This window comes from Taeniopygia guttata, chromosome 25 (assembly GCF_048771995.1).
Source record: "Taeniopygia guttata chromosome 25, bTaeGut7.mat, whole genome shotgun sequence".
NCBI lineage: Eukaryota > Metazoa > Chordata > Aves > Passeriformes > Estrildidae > Taeniopygia > Taeniopygia guttata.
Window position 1 is genome coordinate 5,499,885 of NC_133050.1, and position 27,723 is coordinate 5,527,607.

At 59.0% G+C, this 27,723-nt stretch overlaps 4 protein-coding genes across 5 annotated transcripts; 1 reads left to right on the top strand and 3 right to left on the bottom strand.

Annotated features, from left to right (window-relative positions):
* Nucleotides 1–1,039: 1,039 nt before the first annotated feature.
* LOC100231666 (ras-related protein Rab-11A) lies at nt 1,040–7,325 on the bottom strand. Its single transcript, XM_030291700.4, has 5 exons — nt 7,214–7,325; nt 3,650–3,845; nt 2,982–3,175; nt 2,820–2,900; nt 1,040–2,340 (listed from the first exon to the last, which is right to left on the bottom strand). The coding sequence occupies exons 1-5, from the start codon at nt 7,251–7,253 to the stop codon at nt 2,201–2,203; spliced, it is 651 nt and encodes a 216-aa protein (XP_030147560.1). The 5' UTR covers nt 7,254–7,325; the 3' UTR covers nt 1,040–2,200.
* Nucleotides 7,326–8,589: 1,264 nt separating this feature from the next.
* On the bottom strand, nt 8,590–11,897 carry RAB25 (RAB25, member RAS oncogene family). Its single transcript, XM_002187564.5, has 5 exons — nt 11,595–11,897; nt 10,572–10,767; nt 10,267–10,460; nt 10,040–10,120; nt 8,590–9,288 (listed from the first exon to the last, which is right to left on the bottom strand). Exons 1-5 carry the CDS (start codon nt 11,632–11,634, stop codon nt 9,158–9,160), a joined length of 642 nt encoding a protein of 213 aa, XP_002187600.1. The 5' UTR covers nt 11,635–11,897; the 3' UTR covers nt 8,590–9,157.
* A 478-nt stretch (nt 11,898–12,375) lies between these two features.
* LAMTOR2 (late endosomal/lysosomal adaptor, MAPK and MTOR activator 2) lies at nt 12,376–14,503 on the bottom strand. The gene is given in 4 exon segments (NM_001245129.1): nt 12,376–12,601; nt 12,876–12,965; nt 13,080–13,242; nt 14,411–14,503. Coding segments are annotated over 4 exon segments (378 nt in total). The 5' UTR covers nt 14,479–14,503; the 3' UTR covers nt 12,376–12,544.
* UBQLN4 (ubiquilin 4) lies at nt 14,462–26,037 on the top strand. Of its 2 annotated transcripts, XM_030291701.4 has the most exons (11): nt 14,462–15,046; nt 16,853–17,004; nt 19,102–19,307; nt 19,587–19,849; nt 20,906–21,064; nt 21,733–21,958; nt 22,307–22,446; nt 22,892–22,975; nt 23,553–23,668; nt 24,293–24,470; nt 24,861–26,037. In XM_030291701.4, the coding sequence occupies exons 1-11, from the start codon at nt 14,477–14,479 to the stop codon at nt 25,011–25,013; spliced, it is 2,247 nt and encodes a 748-aa protein (XP_030147561.4). In that variant the 5' UTR covers nt 14,462–14,476; the 3' UTR covers nt 25,014–26,037. The 2 variants fall into 2 exon arrangements, with proteins under 2 accessions (XP_030147561.4, XP_030147562.4); XM_030291702.4 differs by lacking the exon at nt 22,892–22,975 and having other exon boundaries at nt 14,477–15,046; nt 24,861–25,497.
* The last annotated feature ends 1,686 nt before the right edge of the window (nt 26,038–27,723 follow it).

Consider the following 27,723-nt stretch of genomic DNA (forward strand, 5'->3'; position numbering starts at 1 on the left):
ATTTGTGTCTGTTCATACTTCAGGAAGGAGCAGGAGCAGTGGTTGAGAACAAGGCCCTGCTGGGCTGAGTTCCAGGGCAGTGGGGCTGGACCTCCCCCTGCCACCCCTCCTGCGTCTCCCACTGCTCACCTGCTTTTGGCAGCACTTCTGGGCTTCATTAAAGCACCTGTGGGCTGATGAGCCTCCTGAGGCAGTTGCTTCTCCCAGAGCTGGGGCCAGCGGGTCCCACAGCTGTGAACCACCCTGCGCCACATTTCACCCTTCCCACTTCTTCATCCCAGCAGAAAACATCCAAAAACTGGAAAGCCTGGAACAAAACTGAGTTGTGGAGCCCAGAAGTGCCTCCATGGGTCTGAATGACCTGGCTGATGGCATATCCAATGTCAGCAAGGCCCCAGACACACTTGGCTCAGCCCTGTCCCTTCGTGGAGCAGCATCCATCCCCCACATGCCCACCTCCCCAGCCGCTGGGGCTGACATCACTCCTGGCACCGTTTTGCTGTGGGCAGATGGTGTGGGAGGAGGTGGTGCTTGGCAGCTCCTGCACCTTTCCAGGGCTTTTCCAGCTGAGGTGGGCAGGGGGTGAAGTGCAGCCTGTGGGGCAGGGGCCACCATTCACCTGGGGACAGCCCCAGCTGCAGTCAGACCCGGGGCATTACAGAGAATGGGTCTGGCCAGCTCGGGGATGATCTGCCTCTGGAGGGGGCAGGGACACAGTGCCAAGGGGCTGGAGCCAAGGTTAAGGTGCTGCAGGGCTGGGGTGGCTGCAGTGGGTGGAGAAAAAGGGGCACCCATATCGTGTGGCTGCTTCTGCACCCCCTTTGTGCATCCCTGCACTGCCCCGGGCCAGCAGCAGGATCCCACCTGTTCTTCTAATCCTGAATTTCAAGCTTTCCTCTCTGGCTCCCAGCAGGACATCCCCTTGCCCAGGTTACAGCCCTCCTCCTCCTCACCCTTCGTTGCCTGTGGATGCTTCCCAGCTGCCCCATGTGGGGCTGGCACTGCTCTTGCCTCAAGGAGAGATCTGGCAGAGAGAGGAAAGGCTTCAACAGCAGCTTTATTTGGGGATTTTGCCTCAATTTCTGTTCCATCAACAAATCATGCCCCAAGGGGGAACCATGGCCCAGATCCTACTGGCACAACAGAGTGAGATGCAGAGACTGGGGGAGATGTGGAGAGAGAGATCCCCCAAAACCCCACACGACAGGGGCCACATTCCCAGTTCTGGGTCAATTCCGGCCTTCCCACTTGACTGACAGCTGCCAATCACCCCGACAGCAGCTCAGGGCTCAGCACAGTCTGTCCCTACCCTGGGTGATGCCCACCTTGTGGGGTGGGGACAAGGCCACTGTCACCCTGCTGCTGCAGCAGGCGCTCCATTCAGTGGTGGCATGTCCCAGGCTGGGCCACCAGCCACCAGCCACAGTGGCCAACACTCGAGCAGGGAAGGGCTGAGCTATGCCAGGGGGACCTCGAGGGGGTCCCCAGTGCTGCCACTGGCTCCCACACAGGGAGCTGTGCAGAGGGACCATGTGTCTACCCTCAGCATCTCATCCCTGCCCTCAGCCCCCAAATCCCTGCTGCCCCCTTGTCCCCTCCTCAGGTTTCCCAAAGGCCAAGGCCCCCCAGCCCCTGCTCCCATCTTTTTCCACGGCAGAGTCACAGCTTTGCCCTTTGCTGGGGTCATGCCACAGGGAGGGGGTCACAACACAAAACCAGTGTCACCCCCACACCCCTCCCTGGATGGCCCCAGCAGCACCCAGAGGTGCTGCAGGGACAGGGCTCGGCACCACCAGGTGGGAGAAGGATGCACCCAGTGTCCCCCTCCACACCCACGCCACGGGGCTGCACACAGGGCGTCACCCAACAGGGACTCACCACGTTTGGGCTTGTTCAGAGCCACCCAGTCACCCAGAACTGTGCCTGCAGGGCCAAAGGGAGCAGGGACAGAGGGGATGGCATGCCCCCAGCCTCGGGGGCAGAGGGGAGACACCCTGATGCTTTGCCTCCCCCCGGTTTTGTTGTGCTACATGAAGACAGGCAGAGCAGCACTTGGGCAGGATGCTGGTGCACACAAAAGCAGCCAGAGCTCGCTGCAGTGCCCGGAGAGCTGTGGTGGGCAGAGGTGCAGGCTGAGGGAGACACACGATGCCACCATGGGCTGGCTGCTGGGGGGTCACGGTGGGGGCACCCCAGGGACTCAGATGTTCTGGCAGCAGGGCGCCTGCCGGCCCTCCTGCTGCGTGGGCAGCACCTGGATGGGCTCGATGGTGCTGGAGGGGCCAAACTCCGACTCTGCCTGGCCCGTGATCTGCCTCTGGGACACGATGCGGTAGATCTCTGCCAGCAGAGAGAGGGGAAGTGAAAACCTTCTTTAGGTAAGTGGTTCAGTGGGGAATCTGCTCCCTCCACAAACACACAGATCCAGGGGGGCAAATGCCCACCTCTCCCCATCCAGGGGGGCAAATGCCCACCTCTCCCCATCCAGGGGGGCAAATGCCCACCTCTCCCCATCCAGGGGGGCAAATGCCCACCTCTCCCCATCCAGGGGTGCAAATGCCAACCTCTCCCCATCCAGGGGTGCAAATGCCAACCTCTCCCCATCCAGGGGGGCAAATGCCCACCTCTCCCCATCCAGGGGAGCAAATGCTCACCTCTCCCCATCCAGGAGGGCAAATGCCCACCTCTCCCCATCCAGGGGGGCAGGATTCCAACCCAGATCCCACCCAGTACAGCCAGGCCCCCAGGGGTGTCCTGAGGGGACACAGCATCCAAAGCCATCTCTCCTCCCGTCCCCCCCTTTCCTGGCTGCCCCTTACCCGAGAGGATGTTGTGGAAAGCTGTCTCCACGTTGGTGGAATCCAGGGCAGAAGTCTCAAGGAAGGACAGCCCATTCTTCTCTGCAAGAACAGCGTGAGCTCAGGTGGGTGCCACGAGCTCCAGGCAGATGGGAAGGGACTGGCCAGGATGAGGGGAGATACCTGCAAAGCTCCTGGCCTCGTCGGTGGGCACAGCCCGCAGGTGCCGCAGGTCACTCTTGTTGCCCACCAGCATGATGACAATGTTGGCATCAGCGTGGTCCTGCAGCTCCTTCAGCCAGCGCTCTGCGTTCTCGTATGTCAGGTACTTGGCGATGTCATAGACCAGCAGAGCTCCCACTGCCCCTCGGTAGTAGCTGGGGGACAGAGAGGGGACAGGGTCACAGCAGGGCCCCAGGCGAGGGTGGGGGACAGAGAGGGGACAGGGTCACAGCAGGGCCCCAGGCGAGGGTGGGGGACACACAGGGTCACAGCAGGGCCCCAGGCGAGGGAGGGGGACACACAGGGGACAGGGTCACAGCAGGGCCCCAGGGGAGGGTGGGGGACACACAGGGGACAGAGTCACAGCAGGGCCCCAGGCGAGGGAGGGGGACACACAGGGGACAGGCTCACAGCAGGGCCCCAGGGGAGGGTGGGGGACAGAGAGGGGACAGGGTCACAGCAGGGCCCCAGGCGAGGGTGGGGGACACACAGGGTCACAGCAGGGCCCCAGGCGAGGGTGGGGGACACACAGGGGACAGGGTCACAGCAGGGCCCCAGGCGAGGGTGGGGGACACACAGGGTCACAGCAGGGCCCCAGGCGAGGGAGGGCGAGGCAGCAGGAAACTCACGCTGAGGTGATGGCCCGGTAGCGCTCCTGCCCGGCTGTGTCCCAGATCTGAGCCTTCACCGTCTTGTTGTCCACCTGGATGCTCCTGGTGGCAAACTCCACGCCGATGGTGCTCTTGCTCTCCAGGTTGAACTCGTTGCGGGTGAAGCGTGACAGCAGGTTGCTCTTGCCCACCCCTGAGTCCCCGATGAGCACGACTGGTGGGCACAAATACACGTCAGCTCCCCCAGCCACCAGGAAAGGCACCCACCCCACAGCCTGGCAGGGATGGGAACCTCCCCATCCGCCCAGAGCCCACCTCCATCTCATCCAGCAGGAGCTGACAGGTGAGGGGTGAAGCAGAGCAGGGCCAGCTGCCTCCCCTCCTCCCAGCAGCATCACTGACTGGGAATACCCTTGAGAAAATCCCTGCCATCACCGGGAAGTTAGCAGAAATCTTTATCCCTGGGATGGGGAAGCACCATATGCATTGATATACCCAAAATGGGCAGAAAAGCAGGGGCAGGACCCATGCAGGGAGAGCCAGGCCAGAGGCCAGGCAGAGCTGGGGCACCTCTTGACAGCCCTGTGTGCCCTCCAGCCCTGAGGGCACACTGGAGGACTTAAAGACATGGTTTGAAAGGAAGCATCCTCCTCTGCGGCTGCAGAGCAGGGAAGTCCCTGGGTGTGGGTTAAATGCATTTTGTGCCTGCCCCAGATCTGTCTGGTTCCTGTAAAACCTGGTGAAACAAGCTCGTGGGAGCTTTATCACACACCTCCCCAGTCAAGTTTGTTGAGTTTATGACTCAACAGGTTTTTGGTTTTATTTTTTAAGTTATTTTTAATTCCTTCATTCCTATTCATTCCCCAGCTGTACTCAGACACTTCACCCACCTGTGGGACATGCCTCCCCACGAGGTTTGGACAGCACCACCAGTGACCACGGTGGGCAGGACACAGGAACAGCAGCACCAAGGGGACACTGGGATGCCACACACCTCAGCAAGGCACTGCCACACTCAGCCAAGGCTCAGCAGCCACCACCCTGCAGGGATGCTGCTCCACATCCTGGATAACCCATCCCACCAGCTCCAGCTCGTAGGCATGGCTCCCCTGCATGGTGCAAAGCCTCCAAGAGTGCAGCCACCCCGCTGGCAAAACCCTCAGAGCAGGGCAGCCACCAAGCAGCCTGGTGCCAGGAGGCCCAGCAGGAACTGGAACAGCTCTCTGGGATCACCGAGGGAAGCTGGAAGGCTCCAGAGCGTGGTGAGCAGTCACTGTGTCAGGACAGCCAGGAAACGAGGGAAGGGCAGCTCCTCCACACCTTCACAGAATGGTTTGGGTGGATGGGACCCTAAAGCCCATCTCATCCCAACCCCCTTCCACTGTCCCAGGTTGATCCAAGCCCTGTCCAACCTGGCCTGGAACTCTTCCAGGGATGGGGCAGCCACAGCTTCTCTGGGCACCTGTGACAGGGAACAATTCCTTCCCAATATCCCATCTAACCCTGCCCTCTGGCAGTGGGAAGCCATTCCTCCTTTTCCAAAGTCCCTCTTCACTCCCTTGGAGCCCTTTAGGCACTGGAAGGGGCTCTGAGGTTTCCCCAGAGCCTTTTCTTCTGCAGCCTGAGCATCTCCAGCTCTCCCAGCCTGGCTCCAGCCCTTGGAGCATCTCTGTGGCCTCCTTGATTTCTTCGAGAAGCTCCACACCTTTTATGTGCTGGGGGGTCTCACCAAAGTGGAGCAGAGGGGCAGAATCCCCCCTTTGCCCAGCTGCTGGGGAGACTCCTCAGCTGCTGCCCACTGCAGGGAGGTCTGAGAGGACCACAGCAGCCTGGACTACCCTGGACAAGGCAGTAGGAAATGCAGGCCGGGTTCGTTATCACTTTCCCAGCTTCCAAGGTTTGATGTGAGCTCGGTTTTTTACCAACAGGAAATTGCTGCTTCCCCAGCTCAACTGCCACAATCCCCCTGCCCTGGCAGTGCCATGTTCCATGGCAGGCTCCAGAGGAATTTGTACCCCACCGGGGCTGCAGGGTGGGTGGTGCATGGTGCTGCAGCCTCTGGGGGTGATGAGCCTCATGTCCCTGAGCTTGAGTGGCTCCAGCAGCACCCCCCACCCCAGGCACAAAAGCATTTGACACGTTTTGTCCTCACTGCCTCCAAACAGCCTCAGCACACCACATCTCAGTGTAGGAAACAGCCTGGAGCTCCACACAGGCCCCAAGGAAGGGTCTGAGGAGCAGCCATGCCCAGAGCTGCTCCTCAGCCATCCTGAGCCCCTCCAGCAGTGCAGGGGCCTTGCACAGCTGGAACAAGGGCTTTGTGCTTTGCAACTTCAGTGGAAGTTGGGATAATGCTGCTTCCAGCTGTGACAATCTCCCTTTCCTCAGGGGGGAGGCTGGGCTCACAGCTGCTGGACCCTGGGGGTACTAGCCCAGCTCCATGCCCCCGAAGTTCCCCTTCGACTTTGCTCCTGCTTTGGAAGGCATGAGCTGCCCTTGCAATGAAAACTGAGTTCTATTTTTTTAAGCATTCCAGAGACCACCGTGAGACCCAGGAGGGGAATGAAGAGCCTGTGCTGAGCTGCTCCCAGCGCTGGCTCCTGCAGAATGACAGGGGATGGTCAGACACAGGAGGACCATGAGCTGAAGCCCCCTCAGAGCCACGGAGCTGCCACAGCACCGGGTGGGAAGTGCAGAACAGGGCAGCTGGGAGAGCTCCTGCCTGGGCATCCTACTCAAGGCACCACTCAGCATCATCAGAGTTTCCCCCACACCAGAGTAACTCCAGGGAGGAGGATTTTCCTGGGCAGCAGCCAGGGGAGGTGTGCAAGGAGCCAGGGGCTACCAGCACATGGCTGGCTGGAATTACGTCCTGTCGGTGGCTAGAATTACTCGGGGCCTGGCGGGCAGGCCCGTGTGGGTAGGCTGACTCACAGCCACCCACCGGTGAGCTCACAGCCTGGATTGTATGGCTCAGGAGGCTGTGGCACTGCCAAGATGCCCCTTTGCTTCCCCAGCACCTGCTTTGGCCGCAGCAGCCCGCAGGGATGGGGCTGCTTCGTGGGGATGCTGGGCTCCAGAAATGCCAACGCCGCGTCTCCAAGAGCCTGTCCCTGTCCCTCACCGGGCACAGCAGTGAGGTCACAGCATGACCAGCACCAGCAAGGACCAGCCCGGATTCCTGGATGCTGGGTAGCAGCATGGCTTTCTCTCCTGGGGGAGGTTACTCAGCTCTCAGACGTGCCCCCTTCACCCAGTGCTGCAGAGCAGAGCACCCACGGGTGCTCAGGGGCCAACACGGCACCCACAGAGTCCCACGGACCAGCCTTCCCCAGCAGCCTGCCGTGGGCACAGCCACCCTCGGGGGCACCGCTCCGAGGGGCTGTAACGAGAATGGGACCAAAACCATCAGAGCAGCTCCAGCGAACCCCCGACCACCTCAGCCTCAGCACCCCTTCCCAGCACAGCAAGCCCCCCCCTCCTGGGTGGCAATTCCTACTGGGAATTGCGTGTTCCATCCCAGTAAAGCCCCAGGTGCCCAGTGCCACGCCCTGCCAGGCTGACCCCGGGCAGCAGACCCACCTTTGAAGAGATAATCGTACTCATCGTCCTTGCCCCGCATCTCTCCCGGCCCCACAGCCCCGCTCCCGCTGGGAAATCCAACTGGGATTTCCGGGCCGTGCCCAGCCCGGCCAGGGGCTGTCCCTGTCCCCCGGCACCCATTGGTGCCACGGCCCTTCCTGCTCCGCACCCATTGGCGCCCGGGGCTGCCCGTCACACTCAGGTGTGCTCACCTGGCCAGGTAAGGGGGGCAGGGACGGGCCACCCCCGGGTGCGCTCCTGATGGGGACAGCGCGTCCCACGCAGAGCCGTGGGTGTGACACGGGGCTGGGCTGGCACGGCCAGAAGGGCAGAGGGAAAGCGAGACACGAGAATCCAGCAGGAATCACCCGTTCCACGCGGGTTTCAGATAACCAGGGGCGGCGTCATTGCTGGAAGTGATAAAAGTTCAAACAGGGGAATAAACTGGGGAAGGTCCCATGGGGAGGGGGCACAGGGGGAGCACAGCTTTAGGGTGGGAGGGGGCACAGGGGGAGCACGGCTTTAGGGTGGGAGGGGGCGCAGGGGAACACGGCTTTAGGGTGGGAGGGGCACGGGGGAGCACGGCTTTAGGGTGGGAGGGGGCGCAGGGGAACACGGCTTTAGGGTGGGAGGGGCACGGGGGAGCACGGCTTTAGGGTGGGAGGGGGCACGGCTTTAGGGTGGGAGGGGGCACAGGGGGAGCACGGCTTTAGGGTGGGAGGGGGCACAGGGGGCGCACGGCTTTAGGGTGAGAGGGGGCACAGGGGAACACGGCTTTAGGGTGGGAGGGGGCACAGGGGGAGCGCGGCTTTAGGGTGGGAGGGGGCACAGGACGAGCCTGGCTCCAGGGTGGGAGGGGGCACAGGGGGAGCACGGCTTTAGGGTGGGAGGGGGCACAGGGGGAGCACGGCTTTAGGGTGGGAGGGGGCACAGGGGGAGCACGGCTTTAGGGTGGGAGGGGGCACGGCTTTAGGGTGGGAGGGGGCACAGGACGAGCCTGGCTCCAGGGTGGGAGGGGGCACATGGGGAGCACGGCTTTAGGGTGGGAGGGAGTGCAGGGGGAGCACGGCTTTAGGGTGGGAGGGGGCACAGGGGGAGCACGGCTTTAGGGTGCGAGGGGGCACAGGGGGAGCACGGCTTTAGGGTGGGAGGGGGCACAGGGGGAGCACGGCTTTAGGGTGGGAGGGGGCACAGGACGAGCCTGGCTCCAGGGTGAGAGGGAGTGCAGGGGGCTCATGGCATCGGGGTAGGAGGGGGCACAGGGGAGTGGTGGCATCCAGCTGGGCGGCTTTGGAGGCCGTGATTCTCAGCACATTATGAAGGTGGGGACCCAGGGCGTCGACCACAAACACGCAGGAATTCCAGCTCAGTAAAGCTGCATTTCACAAGTCCTTTAATGATTGCGTCACGCCCGTGCTGGACACAGACCTGCTCCTGGCCCCATGGCACCGGGCCCTGCCGGGACAGCCAAGGGCTGAGTGCTGCCACTTCACCCCTAGAGCAGTCCCTGGTGGGACAGACACCTGCTGGTCAGCCTCATCCTCAGTGCAGGCATAGGGTGGCCCTACAGCAGCAACCCCAGGGCCAGAGGGAATCAGAGAGGCTCCTGTTGCTGGCACGATCCTGCCCAGAACCTACTGGCTTCTTCCCCAGACGTGCTTCAGGGGTGTCCTGGTCATTTTGCCCTGCAGGTCCAGATACGGTGCGTGACAGTGGTGATGCTAATCAGGGCCCAGCAAAAATGAAACAGAGAGAGAAGAGCTCCTGGAACTGGTGCATCTCACTGTTTATGGCAGAATTTGGCCCCTGTCCAGACTGCTGGTCCCCACTGCACCAGGACAGGGGTGGCACTGCAGGCAGGGTGACACCAGCCTGTGCTGGTGGCCACTGGTGTGTCCTGGCGTTGTGGGGTTCCCTGGGGACTTCCCGGGGTGCCCAGCAGGCTCAGAGGGGCACGCAGCACGGGCGCCTCTCCGCCTGCACTGGGGCTGTGCTTGCAGGGCTCTCACTTGCAAGTGACACCGTGTTGCTTTGGCTGCTCCTCTGCTTCTGCTTCTGCACTTTGTAGAAGATTTCTGCAAAAGAAGTGCCAGGGATTGCATGTGTCAGCCAAGGCCCCCCGAGGATGCAGGGACAGCTTCAAGCCTGCAGCCCCCACTGCTCAGTGCTGGTGGCTCTCCTTTGCCTCTGCGCAGCAGAGGGGTGACTCGAGGGGTGACAAGGGACAAGGCGTGCATCCCTGAGGCGCTTGGGGAACACCCTGTGCTCGGCCCATTTCCTCTTGCCCAACCTGGGATTAGTGCTTCACCCTGTGCTGGGGCTGGCAGCTCGCTGGGCCAGGCTTGGCACGGCTCAGCACGGCACAGCATGGCATGGAACAGCACCGCATGGCTTGGCACGGCTCAGCACGGCATGGCACACCTCACTGCCCGGATGCCATTCCTGGAGAGCTGCTCTTGGACTCGGTCCCTGGCCCCCCAGGTCCCCACAGCCGGTTTGGCAGGATGCTGGAGACACCAAGTCATGAGCCCAAGACAACAGGAAGGAGACTGGAGATTAGGGGGAGAAGCAGCCCCTGGGGCTTCAGGGATGCCCAGGGGCCCTGAGAACAAAGCTTCGGGTGTGGGGAGTGAAACGCCCAGCACCAAAGGCTGAAAACCAAAGCAGCCAGAAAGACAATACCAAAAGACCTCATGAAACTGGCCCCAAATAGTTCAAGTGGAGCAGGGAGAGAAGTGCTGCACATCATCTGCCCAGCCCTGCATCCCTGGGAAAGGGACCCTGCAATGCCCTGGAGCTGCTGCACCACAGCACCAGTGCCTGTACCCTTCAGGATGGTCTCGAATGCTTCTTCAACATTGGTGGAGTCCAGCGCCGAGGTCTCGACGAACAGCAGCCCATTGTTGTCTGCAAGGAGAGGAGATCCCTGAGATGAGGACATGGCTCCACTCTGGAGCACCTCTAGAGATGTTCAGGTACCTGCACTGGTGCAGGTCCATGTTGTTGGGGAGGTTATTAAGCCCCCAGCCCTGTGGCAGAGCGCCAGCCTGTACCTGCAAACATTTTTGCCTCTTCCATTGGCACCTCTCGAGCCTGTGCAAGGTCAGTCTTGTTCCCCACCAGCATGACAACGATGCTGGCCTCGGCATGGTCGTAGAGCTCCTTCAGCCAGCGGTCCACCACATCGTATGTCTGGTGCTTGGTGATATCAAACACCACCAGGGCACCCACAGCCCCCCGGTAATACCTGTGACAGAACCCTGCTATTATTCCATGCTCCAGCTCCCCCCAGCATCCTCCCCATGGGGCTGAGCCCAAGCCCCAGGGCAGGCAGGGATGTGAGGCCTCCCGTCCTTACGCTGAGGTGATGGCGCGGTACCGCTCCAGCCCGGCCGTGTCCCAGATCTGAGCCTTCACCACGGCGTCTCCCACCAGGATTGTGCGCGTGGAGAACTCCACGCCGATGGTGGTGCGGCTGTCGTGGTTGAACTCGTTGCGGGTAAAACGAGAGAGCAGGTTTGTTTTTCCCACCCCAGACTCCCCGATCAGGACAACTGTGGAAGGAAGGAGAAATCCCACTGGACTGCCCCACCTACCAGCACTGGTTGCATGGGCATTGCTCACAGATCCTAGACTGGTTGCAGAGGCTGGGCAGCTGTGTGGGTTTAACCCCTGGTGTGGGCACTCCTTCAGCCCAGCTGTGCTCCCTGGTGCTGGTGTAACCCCAGAGCTGGTCAGGGGGCTCATCAGCCTCTGGGCAGCAGGAGCAGGGCAAGGATGTTGGTGAGCCCTGGGTCAGTGGGCACCCAGGACAGCTGGCAAACCAGAGCCTGTCCGTCTCCACTTGCCCAAAGGGAGCACTGAGCTCCAGCAGAGTCCAGCCAATAGTACCTGGCAAAGACCGGGTGGGCCCAAGGAGCTCAGCATGGGAAGTGTGAGGCTGTGCCCCCATTTCTCCAGCTCAGCTTTGATTCCCAGGTCCTCTGCATGTGCCACTGCCCAGGTCACTGCAGCAAGTGACTTTTCAATGCCCACTGCTCTCGGGGGTTGCAGGATCTGGTGGCATTTGTCTCACACGCTCAGCCCCAGCTTTCACAGCCCCGTAAGAGCAATTTGCCTGGCACTGCACGCCTTCAGCCTTGGGGTGAGTGTGGGTCTCTCTGGCTGGCCTCACTGCTGTCAGCGGACCGTGCCTGGCCCCCAGTCCCCTCACCTTCCGTAGCTCCCGGTGCCCGTCACAGCTGCGGGGACAACCAAAAACGTGCCAGCTCAGGACACAGCCGCCCTGGGGGACGCGCACCCTTGTGCCCTCCCCGCAGCCTCTGGATTCTGCTCCGCTCCTTTTGGGGAAGGCAGGGCTGGCATGGAGCGCAGGACTCACCCTTGAACACAAAGTTGTAGTCCTCCTCGGCGCTGCCCATGTCGCCGCGGCCGCCGCCTGCCCTCGCAGGGCCGGCCCGGGTTTCCTCCGTGCCGCTGCCGAGCCCGAGCACCGGCGGGGCGGGCCGGGCTCCCGGGGGAGGAGACGGAGCCCGAAGTTCCTCTGTGCCGGGCAGGGAGCGGAGAGAGGGGCTCGGGGCAGCGGAGGGTCCGGGACAGCGGCGAGGCCGAGCTGGCGACAGCGCGGCGCTCCTCGAGGGGTGGGACCGGGTGTCGCAGCGCAGGTCGGGCAGGTAGTGGCACCCCTGGGACCGTCACGGGGCGGCCGGAGGAGGAGCCAGGGCTGATCTGAGTGCGGGCTAGGCTGGGGCAGCGAGGGCAGCACCGACAGGATGGGCAGCGTGGGGTGCCGGGCAGGACAGCGAGGGCATCACGGACACGACTGCGATGGCATCGAGGGCAGCGGTGGCATCGTGGGGTGGGACGGCAGCGAGCTCAGCCGTGCCAGGAGCAGAACCGCCGCTCAGCCCGGCTCCCCCAGCTGTCAGTGTTCCCTCGCCTCTGCTGCCATCGTGTGAAAGCCAGGGAAATAGGGATGGGAAGGAGCCCCCAGCACCCCCAGTGTGACCAGCAGGGCTGTGTAGGGGCTCCGCTCTCTCATAACCCCTCTCCTTTGACAACAGCCCCTTGCAACTTGTTGTTTTTCCCCAGGGCAATGGGCACCTCCAGCCCAGTCAGGTTGTTTCACCCCTCAGCTCCCCCAACAACAGACACAATGGACACAAACATCAAACACACTTTTATTCCCCCCAGCTTCTGGATTCCTGCCACCGTGTTTTTAAGACCTCACTAGAGCTCCGGGATGCCCGTGGGGCCGCTCACGCCCAACCCACGGTGGTGATGGTGATGGTGCTGGAGCCCAGTGGCACCTCAGAGCTCTCCACTGCCTGCTCACGATGCAGCCACCTGCGTGAGCGGCTCCTCCAGGTACTGCACCAGTGCCTGTGCCTGCAAGCAGAGAATGGCATGAGCCACGCTCAGGTGGGTTTTGCAACACGTGTGCCCACTGCCCACTTGCTTATTGTAATTTGTATTTCAGTTTAGGGCCATAAAAAGGTGTGATGGGGTGCCTGGGTAGGCACAGCGGACAGAGGAGTCCCTGCAAGGTGCAAAGAGAGTCCCAGACACAGCAGCTTCCTCCAACCCTTCCATCCCAATCCCCTTCAACAGCTCTTTCCCACACCAAGCAAGGATGCAGCCCTGCCGACACCCCAGCCATTACCTTGGCTTTCAGCATCCCAAATCCGACCGTCTCCTTGGCGTACATGCAGAGCAGCAGGTTTGCCACCCGTGTGATGGCCACTCGCCCCTCCTGCCAGGGAGAAACAGCACCTGTGGCACCCCAGCTTGGCCTGGACCCCCAGCACGATCCTGGCACCACAGCCACGTCCCCAGGGAGGGCAGGGCAGGCTCCAGCCCCACATACCATGCAGTCCATGAGGATGAATTTGAGGTTGTCCTCATTGAACGCCTGGTGCCCATTCTTGTCGTAGGCCACCCAGATGTTGCTGGCGATGGCCGCGGTGACCCTGGCATCGGTGTCCCCATAGCCCGAGTAGGCAAGCAAGGACCCCTCATTGTTCAGCAGCCTGGGGAGGACATGGTAGGGCAAACCAGACCCTCTCAATACCAGGGGTAGAGCAAACCCCCCACCCAGTCCCAAGCACTGCTCCCACAACACTCCCACTCTGCAGGGCTTTGGCAGGGGTGGGGAAGCTCCAAAGCCAGAAAGCTCTGCAATGTCCCCAGGCCCAAGCAGGGCAGTGTAGGGCTGTGGTGTGTCTGTCTGTTGAAGCAGTGGGACCTGCCACAGGCTAGGCATGAGGGGGACAAACACTGCACAGCCCCAGCTCTGTGCACGGCCCTTGCACTGTGCACGAGGCATCCCAGCACCAGACATCAGGAACGGTGCAAGCCCCCGGCCCCACACACTGTGCACAGTGCCAGCGCCGTCTGTAGCCCAGCACTGTGCGGGGTGTGTGGTTTCAGTCCCACGGGTGCCCCTGGAAGGGCCTGGCCCCTTCACCTTCCTCAGGAAGGGACAGGGAGCATCCCCAGGCAGGGGCAGAAGCAAAGGCAAGGAGCATCCCTGGGCAGGGGCAAGGGCAAGGAGCATCCCTGGGCAGGGGCAAGAGCAAGGAGCATCCCCAGGCAGGGGCAAGGAGCATCCCTGGGCAGGGGCAAGGGCAAGGAGCATCCCTGGGCAGGGGCAAGGAGCATCCCTGGGCAGGGGCAAGGGCAAGGAGCATCCCTGGGCAGGGGCAAGGGCAAGGAGCATCCCCAGGCAGGGGCAGAAGCAGGGGCAAGGAGCATCCCCAGGCAGGGGCAAGGGCAAGGAGCATCCCTGGGCAGGGGCAAGGAGCATCCCTGGGCAAGGGCAAGGGCAAGGAGCATCCCCAGGCAGGGGCAAGGAGCATCCCCAGGCAGGGGCAGGAGCAGGGGTAAGAGCAGGGGCTGGGGAAAGGCAGGCAGCATCCTTGGGCTGGAGCAGCATTCCCAGGGCAGGAGCAGGGAGCATCCCCCGCTGCAGGGACAGGGGCAGGCAGCATCCCTGGGCTAGGGACAGGGACAGCATGGCCGAGGCAAGTGCAGGGACATGGTCTGGGGCAGGGACAAGGGGGAGGCAGCATCCCCGGGGGCACGGACAGCGGCAGCATCTGCCGGGCTAGGTACGAGGGAAGCATTACGGGCGGGGAAAGCATCTCCCCGCAGTGCCCGCCGGGGAGAGCCGCCCCCCGCCCGGCTCCCCGCACTCACAGCGTGCTCTGGACGCCGCCGGTGTTGGCCTGGCTCAGCACCTGCGTCAGGGCCTTGGGCCGCAGCATGGCCGCCGCCGGCACCGCGGGCCGCGGGTGGGGCCGCGCCGGGCGGGGCCGTCCCGGGGCCGCGCCGCGCCCGCGGCATGCCGGGAGTTGTAGTCCCGCCCGGGCCCGCCGGTGTCCCCGTAGGCGCCGGGACTCCAGAGGGGCCCCGGCAGCAGGAGGGAGCAGGGGGCAGGCGTGGCCCTCGGTGACCGTGGGGATGGGGATGCAGCCGGTGAAAGGGGGGTCGGTGGGGCCCTGCGGGCAGCTGCCCCTCCCCAGGCTCGGGCCCCGCTCCGGCCGCCCGGCCCCGCGCTGCCGCTGTTCCTCCGCGCCGCCGGGAGGAGCTGTGTCGGGCCGAGGCGGCGCTGCCGTGCCGCTCCCCGCTCTCTGTGGTGGCGGCGGCCCGGGCTGGCGGCGGGCGGCGAAGATGGCGGAGCCGAGTGGCGGCGGCGGCGGCGGTCCCGGTCCCGGCCCCGGGCCTGGCGGGGACGGCCAGGCAGGGCCCGGCGGGGCGCTCATCCGTGTGACCGTGAAGACCCCCAAGGACAAGGAGGAGATCGTCATCGCGGATGGCGCCTCCGTGCGCGAGGTGGGGGCGGGGGCAGGCCGGGGAGGCCTGGGGGGGCTGTGGCGGCGGCTGAGGGGCGGGGGCGGCTGCTCTGCGGGGGCTGAGGGAAACAGGAGTGCGGCGAAGGGTTTTTGGGAAGGGACCCGAGTTTTGGGGCCGGGCAGGAATTTGGGGCGCGCGTGAGGAGCGGGGGAAGGTGCTCGGGGCTGGGGGGCTCTTGGAGACGCGATCAGGGCCGGGGCTGGGCTCGGGACAAGCCGGGCTTTCCGCGGCACCCCGGGCCTTTGGGCCTTGCTGCAGCGGGGAGATCGGAGGGAGGACAGGTGCTGGAGGCCTTCGCAGGGGAAACAGCCCCGAGGGCGGCAGGTGTCTGGGGGGGCTCACCTGTGGGAGGGGTCGTAGGTGTCGAAAACACAGGAGTTTGGGGGTGGTGGCAGTGGGAGGGGTGTGAGGGACCGGGGTGGGGTCTGGGGGCTCGGCCCGTGGGCCGCGCTGCGTGGGAGAGTTTCCTGAGCGGAGGTGTGGGAAGGGTGTTGGGATTGTGGGCAGAGCCTCAGGGTGCGTGGGGGGCTGCCAGGGGGACACCTGGGGGTCCTGGCGTACGTCAGGATTTCTCTGGAGGCAGATTCCCCTGGCCGGGGGAGAGGAACTGGGCGGATGTTTGGGGCCAGCGTTGGATGAGGTGGAGGAAAGGAAACATCGGCCCTTCCACGGGTGGGCTGGGGGGCTGTGCACCTGCTAGGGAGCGGGAGAGGGCTGGGATTGCCAAGAGCTGCGCTTAGCAAAGGCTGGGATTGGCGGGGGCGGGCTCTAGGGCTGGTCCTGGCATCGAGGAAGTGGCGATGCCCACTGGGACAAGGTGTCATGGGCGCTGCGTTGGGCTGGCTGTGTGCTTTGGTCGGGCGTAGGGCACGGGGTCAGCGTGTGAAGGGCCTGGCAGGGATCTCTGGGCAGCGGTTCATGGCGTGGGCATGCACGTGTGGCCCTCCTGATCCTTTCCCTCGGGGGGAGCCCCTTGGTACAGGAGGTGTGGAGTGAGGGCTTTGTGCAGGGGGGGCACAGACAGGGTGATCTGGGGCCAGGGCTGAGCTGTGCCCAGCCTTGATTTTAGAGTTCTGGTAAACTGAAGCTCTCTCCAGGCTGAGAGCTCTGAAAACAGCATGTGTTTCACTCTCCATCCTGGCCTTCCCCTTCCCTTTGAATTCCCTTTAGTTTGTGTTTCCCAAGTGCAAGGCTTTATTTCCTCCAAATCAATCTGGGGATGCCCCGGCAGGGCCAGCAGTGAGAGTCTTGCTTGCAGGTGTAAATCCCAACACAGCACACAGTAAGGAATAGGTGTCCATGCTCCGTGGCATGCTCACAGGGAATTCAGTTGCAGAAATAGGAATTGGAGAAGACCTAGTTTATTTCCATTGGCTGATAAAGGATTATTCCCTTTTCCATAGAGCGCTGTCCTGTATTAAATCAGAGTTTGGCTTTCCTTAGGAAAAAAAACTCAAATGAACAGATGAAATCAGTTAAGTCATTCAGCATAAATGGTGTGTTTGGGTTAGGCCTGAAGCACAATTGGTCTGGCTTGGGAAGCCTTCAGCTCTTCTGAGGGAATGGCTCTGTTTTTTTTCTGACATTTACTCCATAGTTTGTGATTTCAGAGCTTGTCTTTGCTTTGGTTTGGTTTTCATTAGCACTTGAGGCATCAGCAGCAGCTGGTGACTGTGTGGTGCCTTCATGGGCTCTGAGGACTTGTCAGTTCCTTGGGCTGTTCCCAGAATGGGTTTATGTTACTGGTACCAATCCTTTGCCTGAAAAATGCTGTTTGTTTTTCAGTTCAAAGAAGAGATTTCTAGACGATTTAAAGCCAAACAGGATCAGCTGGTTCTGATCTTTGCTGGGAAGATCCTGAAGGATGGAGACACGTTGAATCAACATGGGATCAAAGATGGGCTCACTGTTCATTTGGTCATTAAGACTCCGCAGAAGTAAGAGCTTGGTCTTGGAGGGGCTGGTGTCAAATGGGGGCTGGGAATAACTGATTGTGATGATCCTGGTGAGCTTTCCCTGCCCCAGCTGTGGGGGTTTGTCACTAACCTGTCTGTGGATGACACAGCTGTGGTGGTGTGTGGCAGGTACCTGGAGGGGCTGGTCCTTTAACATTACTCATGTGTGTGTCTTGGAAGAGCCCATCAGAAATGGATACTGGTTCTAGCAAACCAGCAAAAGTTCTAGGAGAAGTTGCTGGTAAAAGAAATTACTTTTCCAGTGAGTTTGTGTTGCTGTAGAAGCCAATACCTGGGTTTTCTGTCACCTCCTGCTACATACTCAGCTCTGAGGCTGTGCTCAGGCTCCCCGAGGTGCCACAGGAGGCACACATGCCCTGTGTGGGCCCTGCAGGCACGGCTGCACAGGCTGGTGGGGCACTGTGGGGCAGTGGGGCTGCACAGGGCAGTGTGGGGTCACCCTGTGCTGTGGGTGCACCCGGGCAGTTCCCCCTGGGGATGTGGCTCAGGTGCACCCCAGACCTCGGACTGGGAGCAGGACACGGGGCTGACCTCAGGCTCCTGCGGGTTTGGCTCTTCCCAGCACTTTCTAGAGAGGTATGGAAGGATTTTGGGAACAGCTGCTGTGCTTTAGCTGCAGCCACATTTCATTGATCTTGAAAGACCCTTCACAGCCGTGCCTCAAGCTCTGGCCACAGTGTGCCCCAGCTCCCAGGGAGCTCCAGGACTATGTCTCTGTGCAGTTCTGCTGCCCCTGGGGGAGCTGCACTAATCAAAATAGGCTTCCCGCCCCTTCTTTTTATTCCACCTGTTCTTTTACAAACACAAGGAAGTGTGCTGTCAGGTTCTGCAGCCTCTCTCTCCTTGGATTCTGCCTCACCAGGTAGCCTGATGCTGTTTCTGCTGTCTCCACTATAAATGTGGTATTGGTGAACCATTTCAAAGGGGGAATCACAGCTGTCCTGGGCTGCTCATTTTTCTTATGATAATAGTCCTAGAAAAGTGCTTACTGAAGTCATTACAGGCTCTTCCTGTGGGAAGAGGTTGAGAGAAACCAAGTGCCCTTTCTCTGGCTTCCTTCTTCCTTTCTTGTTCAGCTTTCCATTTGCTTTCCCCACTCTGCCTCTCTCAGTGGCCACTGGTTTTCAGCAGCAGTCAGGTCTGTCTGGACAGTGGATAGGGCCCTTCAGGGTTATTTTTCAAGTTCTAGAAGAGTGAAGAAGGGAGATAGAGAAAAGGAATAATTCTTGGTTTGGGAAAAAAAATCAGGGAATCATTGTTCTCACTGTCAGAGGTATAATAGCATTATTGAGGTGAATAAAGTGAATTTTGTGGTCTAATTCAATGAAAGCTCTTCAACATGAGTCCAGAGCTTGCTGTTGTGACTGCATCAGCAAAGCTGATGTCCAGTACCTGCTGCATGGTGGCTTACAGCACAGTGTCTCTTTGGGTGGGTTAAAAGAAGCTTCAGACAACTTGTGGTGGAGCAGGAGCCTTGCATCAAGGTACAGCCAGTGGCAGAGCTGGGAATTTGGAGTCAAATGTTCCATGGCTTTGTGAGACAGGTGCTGGCTGCCTCGTGCCTCAGTTTCCCTTTTTGTACAGTAGTGCTGATGTTTCTTTTTGCCCCAGAAGCACTGATAGGAATATTCAGAAGTGAACATTGTTGTTTACCCCATGCACTCGCCCTGCTGTAACTCCTGGGGTTTCTGTGGGAGCAGCAGAAGGATTTTGCTGTTTGAAGCACACTCATTGCTCAAAGATATGGCTGCAGTAAATAATTCAGTGGGATTCAAGGAAGAGCTGGATACAACTCAGGGTAAGACCCATCCAGCCACTCTGCGTGGGCCAGGACAACATGTCAGAGGTGCAGTTCTTCAGGATGGGAGGCAGATTCCAGCAGATGGAAGGCATCTGGGAGCGCAGCTGTGGATTGGTGCAGGCAGAGATGGGGTGGAAGCTGGGACTGGCTGCTGTGCTGGGAGCCCTGTCATTGTGGGGTGCACATCCTGTGTCCCCACAGAGGACTCCCTTGCCCTTCCCTGGTACCAGGAGTTTAATACCTTTTATCCTTTGCAGGGTCCAAGATTCAACATCTGCTGCTTCTGCCCCCAATGCTGCTTCTGCCCCCACTGCAACCCCTTCCTCTCCTGCTGCCCCATCTCAGCCCTCTACATCCAGCAGTGCTGGCCCAGATGCAGGGAGTGGCAGCAGACGGAGCAGCGGGTCGGGGACCGTGGGAGGTCCTGGAGATGGAGGCCCCAACAGTGCTGCATCCATCCTGTGTAAGTGGGCGCTGTGGGAAGGAGGAATTTCCTGGGATTAAACCAAGGAGTTGGGGTTCTTGACCCCTGTTGTTGTCTCTGCCTGCCTCTGTGTCCCTGCTCAAGGTAATGCCTCTTGGTGAAGTGTGTGTGTAGGGATGTCCTTACTCAGAGCTGGCTGCTGGACACAGGACACCTCTGGGTTTGTGGGGATGCAGTTCAGCTTCTGTGCCTGCCCTCTTTTGCAGTTGCTGCCAGTTACTGACTCACACCTCTCTGCCCGTGTTGTTCCCTCTCCAGCTGGCTTCGGTGGCATCGCTGGGCTGGGCAACCTTGGGATGGGCTCTGCCAACTTCATGGAGCTCCAGCAGCAGATGCAGCGGCAGCTCATGTCCAACCCCGAGATGCTTTCCCAGATCATGGAGAATCCCTTGGTGCAGAACATGATGTCCAACCCTGACCTCATGAGGCAGATGATCATGGCCAATCCCCAGATGCAGCAGCTCATGGAGCGAAATCCAGAGATAAGCCACATGCTCAATAACCCAGAGCTCATGAGGCAGGTGAGTCACACCAGGGCTCAGTAAACAGGGTTGAGCAGAGTCTTTGTGGACCAACAGCAGTGTCTGCACTGCAGAGGAGGAGTGGGACAGAGCAGTGGTTTTGGAGATCTCTTCCTTCCTACTGTGAGCTCCCCACAAACAGATGGTGGTCTTGAGTTATGTGAATACTAAATACTCAGCCCATGTCCTTTCAACTCTTATTTCCCTTTCAGAGCTATTGAATCTATGGTGTATTGGGAAAAAAAGGGATGCTGGGATTTTTCTAGCATGCTGACTACAAGGCTACTGTATTGTGATTCAGGAATGGGAGTGAAAACAGTGCTGGAGAAGTGAAGCTACTGCAAAAGCTCTTTGTTTCTCTCTAGTTCTCTTGACAGATTATGTAGAGACTCCAGAGCTGTACAGTGTTTCACTACCTGCATCAGTGGGGAGCAGTAGTGTAGGCTGGGATCCCAGAGGGCTCTCATTTTTCCCAGAGCAGAGAGGACCTGTGTCCAAGAGGACTGTCTGTCTGGAAGACCAGAGGTTCATCAGAAGGGAATCCTAAGGGATCAGTGGGAGTCTGGGTGTCAATAGCCATGAACAGGACTCTGCTGTTTCCTGGGAAGGCTTGTCGAGAGGGTTGTGCTCAATGGGCCTCATTTCCATCTGCTGCTCACTCATTCTGCTTTCAGCTGCGTTGGCCATACATGAAATTCAGAGCTGCAGGGCTAAATTGTGAATAATCTGTACTTCAGCAGTTCCTCAAATGAGACCTGGATATTTTTTGTGCAAGGGAGACCTATCAAAAGTCTGTTGTAGGTAGTCCATCCAGACTGAGTGGGAACATTTGATGTTGGATGTCTGGATGTCCTGATACTGCTTAGGAACAGAGCAGTCTCATCCAGCTGAACTGAGGCTGAGAAGGAAGAGAGCTGAGCAAGGCTGGGGAGGAGCCTGGATCACTGGGCTCTTGGATAAATGATCTCTCTGCTCTCTGTCTTTGAATTGTGTTAAATTATCGTCTCTCTCCTGGGGGAGGAGCTTGAGCTTTCCACCTTTCCCTCCTTCTCGCAGACGATGGAATTGGCTCGTAACCCTGCCATGATGCAGGAGATGATGCGGAACCAGGACCGTGCTTTGAGTAACCTCGAGAGCATTCCAGGAGGATACAATGCCCTGCGCCGGATGTACACGGACATCCAGGAGCCCATGTTTAGTGCAGCCAGGGAGCAGGTATGGCTGCGTTGTCACTGGGGTGTAGTATGGGAAGGGGTCTTTCCCTGTCCCCTGTGCTGATGGGGTGTTTTCCTGCAGCCTGGCTCTTCGTCCCTCCACTCCAGTGCAGGCACTGGCCGGAGAACATGGTGCAGTGCCTCTCATGACGTGGGTTGAGGTGTCAGAGGAGAGACCTGCTCTGGCTCCTGCAGTCCCCCAGCAGGCTCGGTGCCAGCCCTGACCGATAGGCAGGCCCTGTTGCTGCTAGCCCAGCCCTCTGCTGCCTGGATTAGCTGGAGCCTGACGCCTTCAGTACTGAGCTGGCTGGGATCCAGCTGGCTGGTAGTGCAGGAGGAGGGAGCACAGGTCTGGCTGCAGAGGGCTGCGCAGACATACTCCAGTCCAGATTACCTACTGCTGTGTCCGGGTGCTGCTTTCACAAGGGCGTTTTGAAGCCCTGCATTTGGGAGCTGAATCTGGGGCTGTGGCCACTCCTGAGCCTGGTCTTTTTCTGAGTGAGGTGTGTTGTGGATTGCAGATTTCTCAGGAGGCGGATCATGGCACATATTTAATAAATTCTGGACTTGGCTGAATATGATCGGCTGTTCTCTGGCTCAATGCTGGGGTTGGTCTGCTGGGACTAACTGATTCCATCTGTTTTTTGGTTGTTTTTTTTTTCTCCCTAGTTTGGCAGCAATCCTTTCTCTTCCTTGACGGGGAATTCTGACAGCTCGAGCTCTCAGCCTTTGCGGACGGAGAACAGAGAGCCATTGCCAAACCCCTGGAGCCCCACACCCCCTGCTTCCCAGAGTCAGGCACCCAGCAGTGAAGGGAGCACGGGCTCGGCAACCACCCAGGGCACCCCAACTGTATCCAACCCCTTTGGGCTGAATGCTGCCAGCATGGGCACTGGTACGTAAGGGAGGAGCTGGAGGGCTTCCTTGGAGGGCTGGTTCCTCTGGCATTTGAGCCCTGTCTGTGGCTGATACCCAGAGGAGTGGGTCTAGCCTACTTGCAGACACAAATGGATTATTCTGATGTGTTTGTCGAACGGTTCCTTTGGGAGCTCTGCTGTCCCTGCAGCCCTCAGGAGCAGGAGAGTGGCCAGCAGAGCACTGCCATGGCTGTCCACAGCCACGTTTGCTCTTGGTGGGGAGGTGGAGTACAGGCAGTGCTGTCACCTGTCACATGGTATTTCAGGCAATGCAGCGGTGCTCAGGCTCATCAGGGGTTTTCCTTTGTCTTCCCTTCCCCTTGCAGGCATGTTCAACAGCCCAGAGATGCAAGGACTCCTGCAGCAGATTTCTGAAAACCCTCAGTTGATGCAGAATATGATCTCTGCCCCCTACATGCGGAGCATGATGCAAACTCTTGCCCAGAACCCGGACTTTGCAGCACAGGTAAAAGTGTTGCAGTTGTCAGCTGTTGCCAGGCAGGCCATGAGCTCAGTGTGAGGTGTCAGTCTGCTGCTGGGGTCAGACTGGTTCCTCCTGCAGACACTGGAGCAGAGTGAATACACCATTTGGTTGTTTCTCGGCAGCCTGAAGGCAGCCCCAGCTCTGAGTTCTGTGTGTTTTGCAGAGCCTCTAACACAACAGGTGGCTCTCAGAGGGACATGGGAATGGCCCTTCTCTTTGCTTGTGGCCAGGTGGCCCCTGTTCAACACTGCTGTCAGGAATTGAGCTGTCCTATTTTGATCCCCCGTAGCAGGGGAGCATGTTGAAAGCCCAGGGAGGGAGTCAGGGGCCCCATGACTGATGTGTTTTTCATGGCTTAGTTGCATAGGGTTTGACAGCAAGTGGCAGCAACCCTCTGACCCTACCTACATGTGCTGTCTCTTGCTAGATCATGGTAAATGTCCCCCTCTTTGCTGGGAATCCACAGCTTCAAGAACAGCTCCGCCTTCAGCTCCCTGTCTTCTTGCAGCAGGTAAAGGCCTCTGGCTGGCCCTGTGCTGCCCTCAGCCCCTGGCTCCAGAGCTTCTCCCCCCACTGTGGCACAGGCAGGGTCACAGCTGCGTGGTTGAGTGCACTAGGGAGCATGTGGGCTTGGGGGGCCAGGCTGAGCAAGGAAGGGGGTTGCACAGGGGAGGCAAAGAGGAAGAACTTGGTTAGACAAGGTAGTCTGAATTAATTCACCTGAATTACTGAAAGGTTGACTCCAGATTATGCTTGTGAAGGTACTTGGAGACAGGCTCTCACTGTTGGGTTTACAAAAATTACACCGTTAATTGTGCTAGAGCAGCTGGTTCTCAGGTAAATCGTAATGCAGAGGCAAGTGTCCCCAGTTCTAATCTGATTGACCCAGTTCATTTAGGAAGCCTGATGTGAGCTCTGTGAGTGTCCCTGCAGTCTGGAGCCTCGGAGGAGGATCCAGACACGAGGGCCAGCGCTGGCCGCAGGCAAGAGGCTCAGCTTGGCGCTGGCTCAGGTGTGGCAGTGGTGGAGCTCTGGCTGCCTGAGCTCTCCCTGGTTGGTACCGTGGTGTCTCTCTGCCTTGTCCCCAGATGCAGAACCCGGACTCCCTGTCCATCCTCACCAACCCCCGCGCCATGCAGGCCCTGCTCCAGATCCAGCAGGGGCTCCAGACGCTGCAGACGGAGGCCCCCGGACTAGTGCCAAGGTATGGAACGCTCCAGAGCGGGGCCGTGCAGGCAGGGCTGCCATGCCCAGCACCAGCAGGCAGAACTGGCTCTGGATTCATCCAGGAGATCTGCTTGGGGCGCTCTGTCACGGGGGCTTGTGCTGGTGTGTGCCTGCAGGCCCCTCTGAGCGAGCTAATTAGCACTTGCTGCTTGCTTGTGCTTCACCAGGAAGTCCTTGACCCTTTTTGGAGAAAAGGTTTGAAGTGCACTTGGTCCTTCCCCCATCCTTTGTTTGCTGCATTTAGTGTAGACTGAACTCAAGAGCTTTATCTCTGGAGAACAGTATGAGATGGACAGACACACGAGGCTGGGTGGGTGTGCTGGGGCAGGCTGATGTACTCAGCCCTCAGCTCTCTGCTTATTGTCACCACGGGTCACGCTCCATCACAGCAGTTCTCTGCAGGCTTCTCTTAGCTCTGCTCACTCCCAGTGCCGTGTGTGACCAGAACACGGATGCAGCTGGTTCTGTTTTCAGAGCTGCCCTGCAGCAGTGCCTTCAGCCAGGGCCAGCCTGGTCGTGCCTGCTGGCTGCCCTGCTGCCCCACTCTGGGTGGGTGCCCCATGCCAGTGTCACCCTGAGCATGCCCTGCCTTCCTCTGCAGCCTTGGCTCCTTCGGCATGCCCCGGATGCCCCCGTCCTCCACAGGAGGAAGCACAATCCCGGAGAACCCCGTTCCCTCTGCTTCGACGCCGGCCAGTGCCTCTCCAACTGGGGGTGGTAACCCTCAGCAGCAGCTCATGCAGCAGATGATCCAGCTGCTGGCCGGAGGAAGCTCTCAAGTACGTAGAGCCCAGCAGGTGCTGGCATGGGCAGGGAGGTCTCCAGCGGGGTGCCCACCTCGCCCCACTCAGGGGATGTGGTCTCCAACATTCTCTTTTGGTTGTGGTACTCTGGGCTGGGTTTGGTGTCGGGGTCTGCCTGGCCCTTTGGAGTGTCAAACCCTTTTTAAGAGGTTTAAGCTCAGCGTGCTGAGGATCTTACCTGCACTGCTGCCACCGTCAGCACCAGTCCAGGACTGACTGTGGTGTGGCTGCTGTGCCACGTCCCAGGGGGACGTGGAGGACCCTGAAGCTGAGCTCGGGGTTCCTGCAGAGCCGTGGCTGCTGGCACTGCCCATGTTGGCATGCTGTGTGTGCTGTGTCTCCAGGGTCTCTGTCCTTCCCTCACAGGCGCAGAGTCCCGAAGTGCGATTCCAACAGCAGCTGGAGCAGCTGAATGCCATGGGCTTCATCAACCGTGAGGCCAATCTGCAGGCGCTCATCGCCACCGGTGGGGACATCAACGCAGCTATCGAGAGACTGCTGGGCTCCCAGCCTTCCTAAACTCTGTCCTGCTGCCCCACAGGCGTCAGCACATGCATCCATACACATGCACAGGGGATCTTTCCGGAAAGCCCGCCATCATTTTCATATCTGACAGCTGTCCATGTATTTAAAACAAAAAGATACAGCTTAACCCCTGACCTTCCTACTAAGTTAAGATTTCATGTTGAAATGCTTTTTAACTGGCTTGTATGTGGATTCCAGTTCTCATCGTGGCCACAGAGACTTCAGATGTGTATTTTTTCCTAAATATGCCCTGTCTCAGACACTCTTCTCTCTCTCTCTAGATGGTAGAGGCGATACTTCTAGTTACTTACCTGAATGATTGTGTTTTGAGTAGCTTGATTTTAACTGTACATGATTCCTTCCCTTAGCCCTTCTTTCAGGCAAATATTTAAAAAATTGAGCCAAGTTTGGGGATTGGTTATTTCTCTCGGCGTCTTATTAGGAATGGATCAAAAGAAAAATTGAAATTACCTGAGAATTTCTGATGTCATTTGTCTTAATGTTTCCTGGGATGAACCGAGCCCGCGTCCCTCACTCACAGGTGCCTCCAGTCTCCTGGGTGGGTGAGAAACGTGCATTTGAAGTGTGGTCTCTTTACACTCTGGGGTGGTATAACGGAACCCAGGGGTGTGCAGTGACCAGGTGTGCTGTTCTTGAGCTTGAGTTAAAAGTGCTGTGCAGAGGAAGGTGTTTGCAAGGTGTGTTTCTGCCCAGGTCAGAGGTGTCCAGGGGCATTGACTCTGTGCCCAGTGGGCTCATTTGTACAAGTGTGAAAACTAAAAAGGAAATGGAAAAATAAGCTAACGGTCTTCTCGCTTCACTGAAAAATGTTGAAGTTCATGTTCTTCCCAGTTTAGATCCATCCTCCCCCCCACCCTTTCCATTCTGGTGTGTTTGAATGTTCAGACTGTCCAAGAGACTCCACCAGCAGGGTGGTATTTCCCAGGAGCCTCCATGGCTGTGTAATTTGCATTCACCATTTTTATCAAAGGAAAATAAATGCGCACAACCATCTGTCTCCCTGCATCCCTGTCTCATCCTTGCCTGCCAGTTCCCAGTCACTTGGGACTGGTCTGTGCTGTCCTGTTCCCGTCCTCAGTGCAGGCATGGGGGTGTCACTCTCCCTCCCACCCCGCCGGCTGCCTTCCCTCACCGCCAGGAAATCTCTGACACTTCAGGAATGTTGCTGCAGCTTCCCAAACACTGGCCCTAAAGTGCCGGTTTGGAAGCTTCCTTTGAATTCGAATTGGCAATTAGCAGCTGTTGGAACTGTTGGAACAGTGTTACTTGGTAGTTTTGAGTTTCTTCCAGTGTGGGAGGATTGGGCAGAGAGGGAAGAGGAGGTTTGCTGCATACCTGTAAAACCTGCTGCACCCAGCCGGCTCCGGAGCTGGAACTGGATGGGTGTTGGTGTTGCTGAGAGTGTAGGTGGTGGTGGTGGTGGAGAAAACACGGGGCTGGGAACGCTCCTGCCTCTCTGTGCATCCTAATGAGGCTGCAATCCCTCGGAGGAGGATTTAGAAAGCAGCTTTAACCTCTTCTGGAGGCTGCACAAACGTGTGCAGTGCTTTGTGCAACCTCTGCGAGACGTGGGAGGTTTGCACAGAGCTGTGTGGGGACGGGACTGGTGGGGTCAGAGCTCGTCCCAGATGTTACTGATTGGCCCTTTGCAGCTCAGAACAGGCTCCTGAAAATTCCTGTGCGAGCCTTGGGATCTCTTTGGTGTCCCCTGACGACACTAAAGTCTGCACAAGCCAGCTCTTGTGAGGAATGTGCTTGTGGGAGGATGGATGGATGGTGCAAGCAGGGAAGGGAGGTGCACAGGGTCACAGGGAGTGGGGATGTAACCCCGTGGTGAGTTTAAATCCCTGAGGAGCAAAATTAGTCCCCCCAGTGGTTTTGGCCGGGCAGAAATCATCCTTCCAGCCCCTCAGCGTGGTGTGATGTGGTGTCAGTCACCGCAGTGCAAGGAATCTGTGTGTGTGTTGGAGGGATGGAGCAGTTTGGTGACTCCAAAGCTGGCTGGAAATAAATCTCTGCCTGGTGGAGGAATCCTGCTGCCGTGTGTGCCGACGGCTGTGAAGCACTGAGGAGAGTCCACAGGAGTTTGAGAATCCTGGAAAGGTTTGGGTGGGAAGACCCTCATAGCTGATGTCATTCCACACCCCTGCCATGGGCAGGGACACTTTCCACTATCCGAGGTTGTTCTAAGCCCCATCCAACCTGGCCTTGGACACGTTCAGGGATGGGGCAACCACAGTTCCTCTGTGCCAGGGCCTCAGAGCCCTCACAGGGAAGAATTTCTTAATATCCAGTGTGAGTCTTCGCTCTTTTGGTTTAAAACCATTTCCCGTTGAGTCATTATCTGTCCATATAAAAAGACATTTTAACAAGATCTCTTTAACTCCTGATAGGCCACAATGAGCCCTCAGAGGCTGTCAAGGCCTTGGTGTCTCTTGCTTAAGTGGGGAAACAAATTTCTCCCGTGTGTCCACATTGGAGCATCTGCTCTTGTGGCACTTTGGGATCACTGGGATCACTGGGATCACTGGGATCACTGGGGGCTGGGTGCAGCTGGCTCTGCTCTTTGGTACCCACCACGGGGTGCAGATCCAGCCTGCCCAGGCTCCGGAGAAAAAGGAGCTTTGAAGGCTGGTGAGAAGGAGCCTTTGAGTGAAATCTTAATCCCCTCCAGAGCTTTCCC